General features: G+C 35.0%; 1 protein-coding gene across 4 annotated transcripts in view; it reads right to left on the minus strand.

The window, feature by feature from the left end:
- CSDE1 (cold shock domain containing E1) overlaps positions 1-13,439 on the minus strand; it is a 35,353-nt gene that overhangs the window by 8,419 nt on the left and 13,495 nt on the right. The window contains exons 3-14 of one of the 4 annotated variants that reach the window (XM_010980712.3): positions 12,911-13,057; positions 11,065-11,263; positions 9,940-10,049; positions 9,447-9,539; positions 8,738-8,835; positions 6,439-6,520; positions 6,001-6,129; positions 5,758-5,883; positions 4,932-5,144; positions 3,299-3,439; positions 3,049-3,213; positions 316-423 (exon numbers count right to left, since the gene is read on the minus strand). In XM_010980712.3, coding sequence (XP_010979014.2) covers positions 316-423; positions 3,049-3,213; positions 3,299-3,439; positions 4,932-5,144; positions 5,758-5,883; positions 6,001-6,129; positions 6,439-6,520; positions 8,738-8,835; positions 9,447-9,539; positions 9,940-10,049; positions 11,065-11,263; positions 12,911-13,048 — 1,602 coding nt within the window. In that variant the 5' untranslated portion in view covers positions 13,049-13,057. The remainder of the gene's footprint in view (positions 1-315; positions 424-3,048; positions 3,214-3,298; positions 3,440-4,931; positions 5,145-5,757; positions 5,884-6,000; positions 6,130-6,438; positions 6,521-8,737; positions 8,836-9,446; positions 9,540-9,939; positions 10,050-11,064; positions 11,264-12,910; positions 13,058-13,439) is intronic. The other 3 variants (XM_064488865.1, XM_010980713.3, XM_031457872.2) reach the window with 3 other exon arrangements.

The raw sequence follows: 13,439 nt of genomic DNA on the forward strand, positions 1-13,439 counted from the left end.
TTGGTGTGACTGTACTTTGATAATGTTTCAGTGACTTAACTTCCTTACCAATATTAATTTTATCTAAGGTAACTGCTTTTGGCATATCTAATGCTTAAATACTGACTCCTCAAAAGCCTTTAACAAGAAGCTTGCTAATCCTGTTCTAATTGAATAAACTACTTTTAAATAAGAAGATGCTCATATATTAAACTTGTAAGAAGGAAAGAATTTTGGCAATACTTAATAAAATGTAAAGAAACCATTTTGCAGGATTTATAAGATGATAACCTTTAACCCTCCCTCCTCTCTCAAATAAGCAGAACTATATCTTGCCTTGTCTCCTATTTGAGGAGAAGTAGATCCTTCCACATCCTTGGCTTGAAAAGCAATAGTCAATTTCACCCCACAGTCATCATAAGCAATAATACCATCCTCAGCCTCCTAAAGAAAGATAGTCAGAAAACAACAAAAAATAATATAAGCATAATTATAGTTATTACAGACTCCAGAGCCTAAGAACTGGCACAGGTGTAGAAATTACCTGTTCAGGGTTCTCTAAAATACATACTGTTTACATGAATAAAAGATGATCATGCCTTAACCCTTAACCCAGGACTGACTCAGTCTGCTGTAACTGAGTCTTTTGGTCTTAACCTAATTTTATTATTGGAGGGAGAGTTTACTGATAACATGTCTATTCTATACTTTTTATAGCCAATCAGAAATCAAACTGGGAATGTATTTCCAACCAGGTAGAAATTCTGTAGGGCAAGATGTCGTATTGCCTAATTTGAATCTCCCAGAGTACTTCACAGTGTTTTGTACATAATGTTAATCAATGTATTTACCAAATGCATGGGAATTTAATTTGGTACAGGATCTAGCACAGTTCAGAGCATTTAATATTCAGGTAGGTGATTAAGTTATGATATACCAATGTTTCCACAGTGACACCTAAATCACTGTCAACACCAAAAAGATCAGCTCTTCAAAAGTCTAAGAAATTTCAGGCCTGTCATATAGAAATAGTAACAATTACATTGTAGAGCAACATGTAAATCATTGTTTCTTTGGTTTCAACCATCATTTCTATGAGGTTTAATTCCTAATCTAGCTCTGATGCCTTTCCTATGCTCCAGAACTCATTACCAACTATTACATATTAAAAATCAATTAATTTCCACTCTTCTACTATTCATACTCCTTCTGTAACTGCTATATAATATTCAATGAACATTTATAATGTCCCAGACATTATGTTAGGTACTTTGTATTACCAAATTTAATGTTATGATAAAGCCATCTCCGCAGTTACTCTTACCCCTCATTTTACAAATGTGTAAAGTCTTAGGAGGTTAAAATAAACTTGATTACAGTTATACAGCCAGTACAAAATGATGCTAAGGATTTGACTTTGGTTAAGTGAAGAGTGATGATGTCAATAAATTCAGGTTTGACTCTAATGGCATCAACTTTTTTGCAAGTCAACACCAGCATTCATTATTTACTCTCAACTCTAACACTGACCTCAATATTCAGTCAACATCTGACCATATACTATACACCATGCACATTAAATAGAGGTAAGACAATCCCTGCTCAAAAAGAGCCCAGTTAGTAGAGGAGACAGATTCATAAACAAGTTAAATGGCCTAAGAAATAGCAATGAAAGGGCAGGAAAAGTCTCAAGCTTCAAAGGCTATCTTGATCAAGCCAGTTGTGCCAGAGACATTTGGGAAGCAGGCCATTCAAAAAATTAAAAACCATTAAGAATTACGAGTAAGTCCCATTGAATTTTCCTTTAGTTTTATTATTGGTAATAGCACCATCTGCCACTTGTGAAATTCCTACTATGGACTAGCACTATGAGGGCTTTTTAAACGAAACAGGAGACAATCATTTTTTAAGTTTAAACACTAAAGCTCTGAGATGAAGTAATTTCCCAAGCTACAAAATAAGTATGAAGCAAGATGCTAGCCTTGCTCTTTCTGACTCCTATGTAGTTATTTCTAAAATTACATTACTTTCCAGTATCTCCCATGTACCTTCCCTTGCCCACATCCATTATCTCTGTCCCTCATTCAAGGACTACCTAAACTATTAAATAATTTCCTATCCAGCCTCTTCATCTTTTTGTCTTTCTCCAACTCCATTCTCATACTACCCTTTCATCTTCCTGAAGTTCAAAGTGATCTGATGTCACTTTCCAACAGAAATCTTTTTCTGAGAACTCTAAACTCTTTAGAGTAGCAATCTATACATTCTAAATCTAGCTGTATCCCTATCTTTCATCGTTATTTCCCCAATTCACCTCTGCCAAAAAAAGAGAAACTATCTTCTTGTTAAACTACTCAGTGCTTTAAAAAGAAACCCTGAACTTTTTTCATCTGCACCTCTATTCTGTGAGGATATCCTTTCCTCATTTCTCTCTCCGTCTATTAAATGTCAATGCCTTAGTGAAACCACGCCAGATCCTGACAGTGTAGAATTAATTTTTGCCAGAGCTCACTCATTGACCCTTTACAATAGCATTTAAAATTCTGTATGAATTACGTCTCTATACAATTCTTCACTTTTTACTTAAGAGCAGACATCTTTATATTTACAATTCAGTTGACTTTTCAATAAATGGAGTTCAAATGTGTGAACTACCCAAATTTAAAGTTTTAAATAGCTTGGATGACAAATTATATCATTTTAGATGAGGGATTCTAAACTGGGGGTGATTTGGGGACATTTGGCAGATTCTGGAAACACGTTTGGCTGTCACACAAGGGGAGAAGAGGTAATAGCCTCCAGTGGGTAAAGTTCACGTATGCTGCTAAACATCCCCAAATGTATAGAACAGCTCCCCATCTCCCTCTACCCAAAGAATTATCCAGCTTAAAATGTTAACAAGGCTGAGATAAAATTAAAAAAAAAAAAAAACAAAAAAACCCTTGCTTTATATTAGTTCACTGTTAATATTACAGAGAATCCTGAAAGAGACAATATTGTGTGGACACTGGTTGTCTTTAAGCAGAAGAGGAATAAAGAGCTATAAAAATCATTTTGACTAAAACTTACCTTTTCTTTGCCTTTATTTGGGCTAGTGGTTTTAGGATTGGAAAAAGTGGCTTCTTTTTCTACAGTGCCCAGAAAACGATGATCTGAATGGGAGTGGAACGAAACCGTGCCCTTGGGAAGTTTTTTAATCCTAATAGCATGATTTCTTTGGGCAGAGAGCATATCCTACAAATGATAAACAAAAGTAACTTTAAACTGAAAAAGGAAGCATAATGAAAACCCCCTCTTACTTTTCTCAAAAACAACTCACAGGAACCACAGTAAACTCTACTTCATCTGCAATATGGAGCTGGTTACCATCCAGAATTTCACTGAAGTGGAAGAACATACGAGCATCACGATCCACACACTTGATGAAACCAAAACCATCTCTCATGGCAGCAATCACACCCTGAAACCAAAATAACAGTTTCACTGCTATTGTTAAGACAACAAGATTCAAGCTTGGAAGTTTTGTCAAGTTAAATTCATTAGGAATTCCGTTTTAAATAACGAAATTTTGTATCCACATTTTAATTTTTCCATTTAAATACAAACTCACTGATTTCAGTAAAGTAACCTCTAAGCAACTAAGACTCCTCAGGTGCTACTCTTTGGCCAATATACACTAGAAAAAGTTACCATTTTTGAAGTAAACACATGCATACAACATATTGCCATTTAATTTTCAATTCTGTGAAAAATATCCTGTTTTGCAAGATGAGGAAACTGAGGTTGAGTGAGGTTAAGCAATTTGCCCAAAGCACAAAGTTAGTAAGTAGCAGTAACCAGGATTCCAAGTAAGGCCCAAGCTTTATGACAAAACAACTTTCAGAAATTAAAAACCCACAGAACGATATTCCCAATACTTCAAATGTCAATTAAGGGCAACTCTCTAGTCTCTACCTCAAAAAACTTGAGTTTAGGCACAGGAAGACTTAAGATTTAGGTCTGAAGAACAAAATACAGGAAACTCTATCCTCCTGAGGGCTTTATATCCACAATAACTGGCAAATGACAGGTACTCAAATGCTTAGTGAAACACAATTATCAACCCACCAACGACTTGTATATTTATATTTTACAGAGATGACTATTCTATAATTAGTTTTGAATACAACCTAAACAATATTCTGACATTTAATTCTTGCTAAATCCTGATGACAGCCAAGCTATTCAACAATGTATTCTATATAATAAAGCAAAACAGATACCAGCTTTTTTTAAAAAATCATGCATTAAAGTTAAAAGCAAATTTCAAACAAGATCAGTTTTAATGGTTAAAAGTCTCAACAAACTTAAATTTTCATTAAAGTATCCAGTTATACTGACACTGAGATATACTGTAGATGTTATAACCCCAAACAGAACTAAATGTTAATTATATCTGATAAAGTTAACTTAAGGAAACTGAACTTGTTAAATATGTTTGGGCAACAATTCTGGCATCTGGCATACCATTTCTGGACATATATTCACTAAAAGAATTTTGCAAAGTCCTCCTGTAATAACAGAAGAAACAAAACCTACTTTGTTTAGTCTAGTGTTTACAGAAAATCTTATGGAACAGCCTGGAAAAATCTACTTTCTATAATGATGGACTTACATTTTCCATAAATTTCCCCAATTTTCATATTTAAGGGCCAGAGAATCACTGACTTTCAAAAGGGCTTAGAAAGCATCCTCTCCAGACTTCTAAAACTTTTTCATACCTATTTGAAGGTAACTGGCAGAGCGAGGCATCAAACCCAGACTGATGCAAATGTCTGTATTCTTAATCACCTTAACAAGATAACTGTTGTCATAACTCAAAGAATTTTCAATATCATATTATATGCTTGAATGTAACATTGCCCTGCCCACCCCCTATATTGGATACATATCTAATAATATTCAACACTTACCATTTCTCTGGCTTCATTAGTGAACTGAAATGTATTTGACAGAACTTCTATGTTGGTTGCTCGCTCTAATTTGTCACGACGATCTGTTGAAATATTAAACCTAACATGGTCGCCTTCCAGCAGGGTCACCTTGGATTTCGTATCTTTGTCTCCAAAGGGAAGTTCTTTAGGAATCACAAAATCAACTTTGATGCGTCCTGGCAATGGGTCATTCTGATGAGAAGGAAAAACTATTTTAGCTGGAGATTTCTCATCCTTCCTAGTTCTAAGTCAAACAAGAAGAACACACAGCAAACCCATGTTATTTATAATAGACAGTTCCGTAAAGGAAAAAAGGTGTTGATAACATAAGTCCAATTTGAAAGCTTTGTGTTCTATGGTCACATGATACAACCATAAACTCACAATACTGTAGTTCACATCCTGCACTCTGATACTGAGAGATTTTATTTAAGGAAAAGAATTTCAGTCTTCTATGTTTTACATTTCCTCAGCAATTACACCACCTCTCATCTCTTTACCTCCCCAACAAAACAAACAAAAAACACCAAATGGGGACATACATACACATGCACACCTGAACTGTTTTATCCCCAATCTAACTAGCATTTTTTTATCCCTTTCATCGTATCACCCAGTTAAAAAAAAAAAATCCACAGATGTATCAAAGGTTTCTCATTTAATTATACATATTAAAAAATATTTATTTGTTTCACTATCACAAAATTACATTTAATTAAGTGTAATAAAACTCCTATATACCATACCATATTATTCTATTACTGATGAGGCAAAAGATGACTTTCCTAAAAATAAGACTACTTACCTGGCTTTTACTGGGTACTTTTGGGATAACTTTGGTTACAGTTCCTTCAAAATGTTCAATGCTGATATCTTCAAAAATAACTGTTCCTTGAGGCAATAGTCTGACATCAGTTGCAACTTCTTTACCCTGAACCAGAAGGGAGGGGGCAGAGGGGGATCATGTCACTTTATGTATTTCCTAAAATTTTAACTCACTACTAATATTAAAAGAAGGCCAAAGATCAAATTTAATCAACTATCTTACATTTCTGTCCTTGATTGTGAATTCCACGTCATCTCCAGGCTGTAAGGTTTCTAAGTCACCCTTAAATTCACTATAGTGAAAGAATATCTCCTTTACAATATCACCTCTTTCAATAAAGCCAAACGCGTCCTAAAGCCAAACAAACACACGCAAAAAATAACAGGAATATTATGTACTATTCAGTATACATAATAAATAAACATTTTCATAAAATTAGACTTCAGTGGAAACGATATAAAGTTTAGTATTAATTCAATTCACCAATGGCTCATTTTAAAGAACATATTAGTAACCAAAGAATTTTAAGAGATTACTTCTGAAGTTAACAGTGAAATACTTTTAAAGAGAAGAGGAAAAACAAAAGACTTGGGTTTGAAGTATAAGACTTTAAGAAGTCAAAGAAAAAAACTCGAATTTCTCAAAGTTGATGACACTTACCTTCATGGCACAAACTACTCCCTGACAGCGGGCCTGTTTCTTTTTCAACAGCATAATGTTACGAGCACTTACAGCACCAGTACTAGAAAAATAAAAATCGGGTGGGGATGGCGGGGACCAAAGAGGGGTGAAAAATGCATTGGCTTGGTTAGTTGTGAGTTTAGAGAAATAAGAAGCTAGTTTTCTGAGGTCTCAAGAATTCTGTATTATCACTAAAAGTAAATATAAGGTTATAAAACATAACCCTTTTTATTTTATCTTCATATGCAAAGGGACTTTTGCTCAAACTCCGTTGCCTTTTAAATTGGGCATACATCTACGTAGATTGTTTTTCTCTTGGAGTGTTTAAGCAAGGCCACAAACTGGCTGCAACCAAAGATGGGGAATGCTAACATTTTAGAAAGGCTGTTAGTTGAACAAACATTGAGGTACTACGTGCTGCAAAGGTAAGAGAGATACAGAGATAACTAAGAGATTGTCCTGTTTGCAACGAATGCTGAACTTAGCAGCTATTCCATCAATTATTTCTGACTAAACAGCCATAAAAGAAACGTGAGTAAACACAGTGATTAAAGGAGAAACTTCCTATGATTTAAATAATGACATTTACCTCCACTGACAAGAGAGACATCACATGTTGCTATATTGTCCCCATCTTTGAGCAGCAACAACGTAAATCTGATTTCTTTTTAAAGATGGCATAGACTATATAAGATTCAATAGTATTTGTTGGTGTGGTTGTTTTTAAGATCTGCAGACCAAGCAATTACTTCCTTTAATTCCTCATGAACAAACTGTAGCCAAATTGTGCTTTTTATTTCAAAAATGTAAAAGACTAACAAAGACGCTGGAAAAAAATCCTACTTGCCTCCGCTATTTACTACAGTGAAAAGGCTTTATTTAGAGACAGATTGGGATTCAAATGTCAATATAAAAGCTGTATGACTTTAGGCAAGTTACTTTATGAGAATGTACTTCATTTTACAGATGAAACTTTATCAGGTGAGGCTGTTCTGAGGATTAACAACTGTACATAAAATATTCAGTACAAGTGCTTAGCACATTCAAGAACTTAGTAAAGGTTAAATGAAACCCTTTCATTGGCTCCCCACGCCTCTCAAACTCAAGCCCTATTCCCTAGTTTCCTACCTGAGATTAAAGGGAGGCCTCAGACTAGAACTACAAATATCCATACCCACAACTCAATCTGATTCCTTCTAGTCTTACAAGAGGTAAGGCTCAAGGCTAATAATCCTGCCCATGCTCTTGGGACTTTTCCATCTGAACCACCATTGAAAGCCCATTCCTAGCACTCTATCCAACTTCCTATTTTTAACTTCCTTCTGTACTTTCTCCCACTCCAAAGTAAAAATAATCATCACTGTGCTTTCTTAAGTACACCTTCCTTAACTGCTTATGCCAATGAATTCAACAGCTCTATCTCATGCCCATCACTAGCTTGTTCTGATCTATACACGCAAATGCATATTCAGTATCTTCATCCACACACATCTCAAACTCAAAATGCCAATTAGTATCATTCTTCTTTCACCCTTAATACTCTCTGCTTTGTCTCCTTAGTCCAGTTAATGGTAACCGCAAGCAGCCTAAGCCAGAAAAATGGCATTTATGACTCTCCTTCCCTTAGTAGAAACACAAACCTCTATCTAAAAAATGATTAAAACTTGGTGATTTTATCTTTTCAATGTGACATGACTTGACTTCTACACTCAACCACCCATGGCCTATCTGTATTAGACCCTCATCTTTCATATTAACTCTCATACCACTGCCTCTAATCTAGAGCATCCCTACTCTCTGAAAGCCTACCATCTCCACCACTTCCAATAACCGCAATCAATCATACTCCTCCATTTAAAGTCCTTCAAAGATTCCCACGACTAACGAATAAAGCTCAAACTTCATCTTTCTAATGATCCAGTCAATTCAAACAACACAATCGTCCGGCCATTTCCCCCAAATGACACTTCCTCTACCCAGAATGTTTTTCTCATCTCCCTAGTGACTTCACACCCTACTCTTAAACTTACCACAAGCACTGCTGTTTTGGCAAAACCTTCACTCATCTCTAGAACAGCTCTTGAAAGCTCTGACCATGCTTTAATTATCTTCCTATTTCTGACATCCTACACAGTGCCTGTCATAGAACTGCCCCTCAAATGCTTAGCTGACAAATAAAGTTTAAAAGATTATGAAAATTATCTAGATTTACAAGTTAGGTTTTACCTTGCTTCAAATTCATTGTAAAAAGAAAAAAAAGGTGGGGGAAAAAACTTACTGTTTATTGTTATCAATTACAAAGTTTATTTTATCTCCAGTTTCCAGCTGAATGTTCCCTTCGACATCTTCAGGGGTGTAAGTCAGATAAAACACTTCCTGTGAATTAAGAAGTTATTATTACTATATTGGCAGGATGCATATTCACTGCATACTGTGATTTACTTTGTTAAATACTTCTTAAACTGGCATTTTAAGCCAATTTCTTAAAATTAAATGTCTTTTGACAAGTACATAGTTTATTCATATAAACACAATTCCCCACCATAGTGCTGATGACTTCTGCGAGTCCACAGCTGAGCAGCAATCCAACTTCAAAAAGCTTACACACGGAAGCATTTGCCCAGAGGTTGTAGTTACATTTCAAAAAAACAACTTTTATATAAGGTGTTCCAAACAAAAAAAGCTGGAGTTAGTGCTTAAAAGGAACCAGAAAATAAGATCCCCTCCCACAACCCCCAAAAAAGTGAGTAAAAGAAGCATTTTACCTTAATGTTCTAACTAAGGTCACACTTGGGCAAGCTAAGACACTTGGAAGTCCTATTATTTTTTTAAATTTTTTGATTATGCTGCACTCGAAGCCTCTTTGAAACCAAATTTAAAACTGATTTTATCAACTGCAGCTTACGTTTTCTATTTTGAATTTTAAAGTACGCTTATAGATCACATGGTGGATCAGGCAAAGGTTTAAGAAAAATACACAAGTTTACCCCATTACGTTCGTAGCATACACTCCCTGTTGGACTCTGACCCGGGGCAGCTGGAGATTTACTCTCTAAGTTGTGAGGAACAGCGCACACAACCTACCAGTCAAAAAAAAAAAAATTTCCATTGCTAATCATTTCAGGAGCAGCACTGTGCAATATAAACTGAATTTTAATATCCTCTATACTATACATAGGGATGCATTTTAGTATGATCCACAAGAGGATGTCATGCTGCCAAGTTTCACTTACAGTACATAAACTGACTGTAAGCATAGACTTAGGGTTATATGTAAGAACCCCAATTGAGTCTTGACCATATATTTATTTCAGGTCAAGGAATGCCAGTGCTTCTGATATAATTTTAAAATGGTAACTTTTATATACTATAGCTCTCTTGCGTGCAAACTGAGGAGATGGGGAAGAATCTTCCTTTTCTAATGTGAAAGATATGCAAATGCAGGGCCCTAAGAAAACATAAAGCATCAAAGTCACTAACTTGTCCATTAATTCGTTCTTCAGGGAGGATTTCTTGTTTTATCTTCACCAGTTTAATAGCAATGGGTTTCCCAGTCCGCCGGTCAGATGATACTTCGAATTCAACATCATCTAAAATAAACAGAGTGTTGTGTTTGTTGGACTAATTTTGGTAAAATGGTATCTCACTTTCAAGCTAAACTTAATGCAGCATTTGAGTTTCCTTAGACTGGTGATTCTCAAAGTGTGGTCCTTGAACCGGCAGCAGCAGCAGCATCACCTGGAGCATAGCAGAAATGCAAATTCCCAGGTCCCACTCCAGACCTACTCAAAAACAAACTGGGCATCAGGTACAGCAGTCTGTATTTTAACAAGTCATGTAGGTAATTCTGATACACACTAATCTTTCAGAACCACTGTTCTGACCAAGGTAGCTATATCTTAGTTTTCATGGCATTCTCACATACTGCAAAGGATGCAATATAATGACCATGAGGTTTGGCTTCCCCACAACCCCGAAAAATCTCCCTATACCTCAGTTTCTTCATCTGTAAAATGAGGATTAACCAAAATAACACAGTAACACTCCTGTACAGTTTAGACTATTTGGTATGCCAAATATTCATGTTAACTATTGTTCTGACTTTTTTCTTAAAGATATTTTAAAAAACACACACTGAGACCTTGTAATGTCAGTCCTTTAATAAGCCATACATTTTCACATGTGAAGGGGATTTCTATGGTGTCAGTCAAAATGAATTTCTACATAGTCCAAGTGATGACATTGTAAGTTAAGTTTTTTCAGGTACTACCCAAACTAGTACCTGGTGGAATAATTAAAACATGATAAGTTCAATATTTTCACTGGCTTAAAATCTAATATTAGCTAAACAGTCATTATTAGGGGAATAACAATTATATCTACCAAGTGTCTATTTAAAAACTATCCAAAGATATCTTTTAGTCAATTACCCTTTCATCCCTCAAAAAGACCACCACCAAAATAGGTATCAGGATTCTGCTAAGTTTACACAGACAAACCTTGGCAACTGGTACGATTAAAAGGTCAAAGATAGAACATTCTTATAAGTAAGCTGATAAGGGAAATTTGTGATTAGTTTTATAAAAAGGAGAACTGACAGATTACCTCCTACTTTTAAGTCCTGTAGGTTGCCATTATACTGTGAACAGTGGAAGAAAAGTCTAGCTTGACGTTCTGAACACTGAATAAATCCGTAAGAGGTTAGCAGTTTTTCAATAACCCCAGTTTCACGCAGTGCTGCTGAAGTACCATTGGGGTACCCATTGTGTCCATTGTTGTGGAGAAGGTTTGGATCAAAGCTCATCTGTTTTAAAAAGAAGAATAACTCAATATATACAGATTTGTACATTATCTCCATAGCACACTAAGTCTGATTAACAAAACTCTGAATTTTTAACATAAAAAGGCAAAGAAAATAACGGTAAAACAGGTAAAAGGAAGATCATGTGCTTTTATTATTGAAATGTTAATTTAGCTAATACATTTCAGAAGAAGTTTATCAAATTATTTGGAGGAACCATCCCAATTTATGGTAGAATTTCTACTTACCAGACAAATACAATTTCTGGAGTTTAAATATTAAGACAAAGCAACTACATAAGTAAAAGCTGTCTTTATATTACCTTTAAATGACTAAAACAAAAATATCAGAACAAAGGTAATTAATATTCAAGAGACGGGAACACAAACTACCAGAATATTTCCTTAAGAAATTTATTAACACTTACGTTGAAATGTAAACAGAAACCTTGACACTACTTGGTAACCCATGCATCTTGAAACTAATTATTTAAGTTAGTAGAGATTAAAAAACTTTCTATGCAATACTTTTTTCAAACTAGAAAATGAATGCATGCTCAGGTCCATTAATAGAATACAACTCAAAACGAGTTAGAAAACAAGTTTTCAGGCACAACTCCAAGACAACAAAAGCTCCCTCAATTCTAAAAATGTTCAATCACTTCACAGGTACAATTAAAGATATCTTTTCACCTATTTCAGACACCAATGAAATCTCCTAATACTGTCATTTGTTTCCATGATCAGCTAAGCAAATAAAACATTCTTTAGTGAAAAGGGGATATTTAAATACAATGCACTGGGGCCTGTTTAATCATCAGATACTATCTATCACATTGAATATTTCACTTTATTTAAGTGAAGCATCAGATAGAGGAGAAAAATCCCTAGGAAACGTGAAGTCTATAACTGATTTACTACAGCAACATATCCACATCCTTACAACTAGTTTTAGACAGTTTCATTGAAAATTTGACTTATAAGCATTTTCATTTAAGTGTGATGTTGAACATTAATAAAATCATTTCTCATTAGAAAAAAGATGACTGAAATTCTAGAAAGATAAACTGAAGTTATTAGTAGTTAAACAATACGTGGGATGGCCAAATTATGCAAATCAAAGCTATCTGTAAGTGGTTAAGTTCTAGTTCTTTCATGCTAGACACTGTTCTGTGTTGGACATCCATTAACTCATTTAATCTTTATAAAAGCCCATGAGAAAGTTATGTCCCCATTTTACCAATGAGGAAACAAGACATTGATACTGAATCACTTGCCAAAGTCAAATGACAGAGGATTCAAATCAAGAAGGGCTACCTCTACAATATGGATTCTCAACTAGGGCTTCTCAAACTTAAAGTTACCTGGTGATCTGGTTAAAACAGGAAATCTGATTCAGTGGGAGCAGGAGTTTGAGATTCTCCATTTCTAACAAGGTTCCAAGCATTGATACCAAGGCTTCTGATTCTTGGACATACTTTGAGTAGCAAGGCCCTAAACTACTAAACTTATCTTTCAAGATTCAAGGTGAAGGAAATTTTTAGAAAAGTTAGAGAGTTTGCAGGGTATTTCAATCAAACTGAGTGACTCTTCTCAGTCATGCTCTTAACACAAAGAAAAATAAGCTTGGATGACTGCTTCCCTGACTTACAGATCTCTGATACGTGGGGGTCCTCTTTTGTTTTTTAGTCCCAGATGAGGTAGAAGATGAAGATAAAGGTAAAGAAAGTGAAGGAGGGGCTGCAGGAGGGGGATGAGGATCTGATGACACAGTAAAAACGTTCTCCATCTCAAACAGCTGTGACAACATAGCACAATGTTTAGAACTATGATCAATAACAAATTTAACACATTTTACAGTTAACCTGTTTAAAGATTTACTATTAGGTTACTTTAGCAAAATATAATTCATTTAATCATATTTCTATCGATAAAATAAATTATAGCATTAACACTAAAAGGTCAAACTGAAATTTATTTTTTAAAGCCCTTATACAACCTCCTAGTCCATAACATTTACAATTTTTAAAATGCCGTAAGGACTCTGGTGGTTGCTACAGTGAAACAATTCATACCAACTTTTCAATGTCTCACAACTTTACACAGAATCCAATATTTTCAATCACCTGTCTCCCTAAAGTAGGGTACACACAGGATAATCCAATGGGATGTGGAAAGAA

This window comes from Camelus dromedarius, chromosome 9 (genome assembly GCF_036321535.1).
Source record: "Camelus dromedarius isolate mCamDro1 chromosome 9, mCamDro1.pat, whole genome shotgun sequence".
Classification (NCBI taxonomy): Eukaryota; Metazoa; Chordata; class Mammalia; order Artiodactyla; family Camelidae; genus Camelus; species Camelus dromedarius.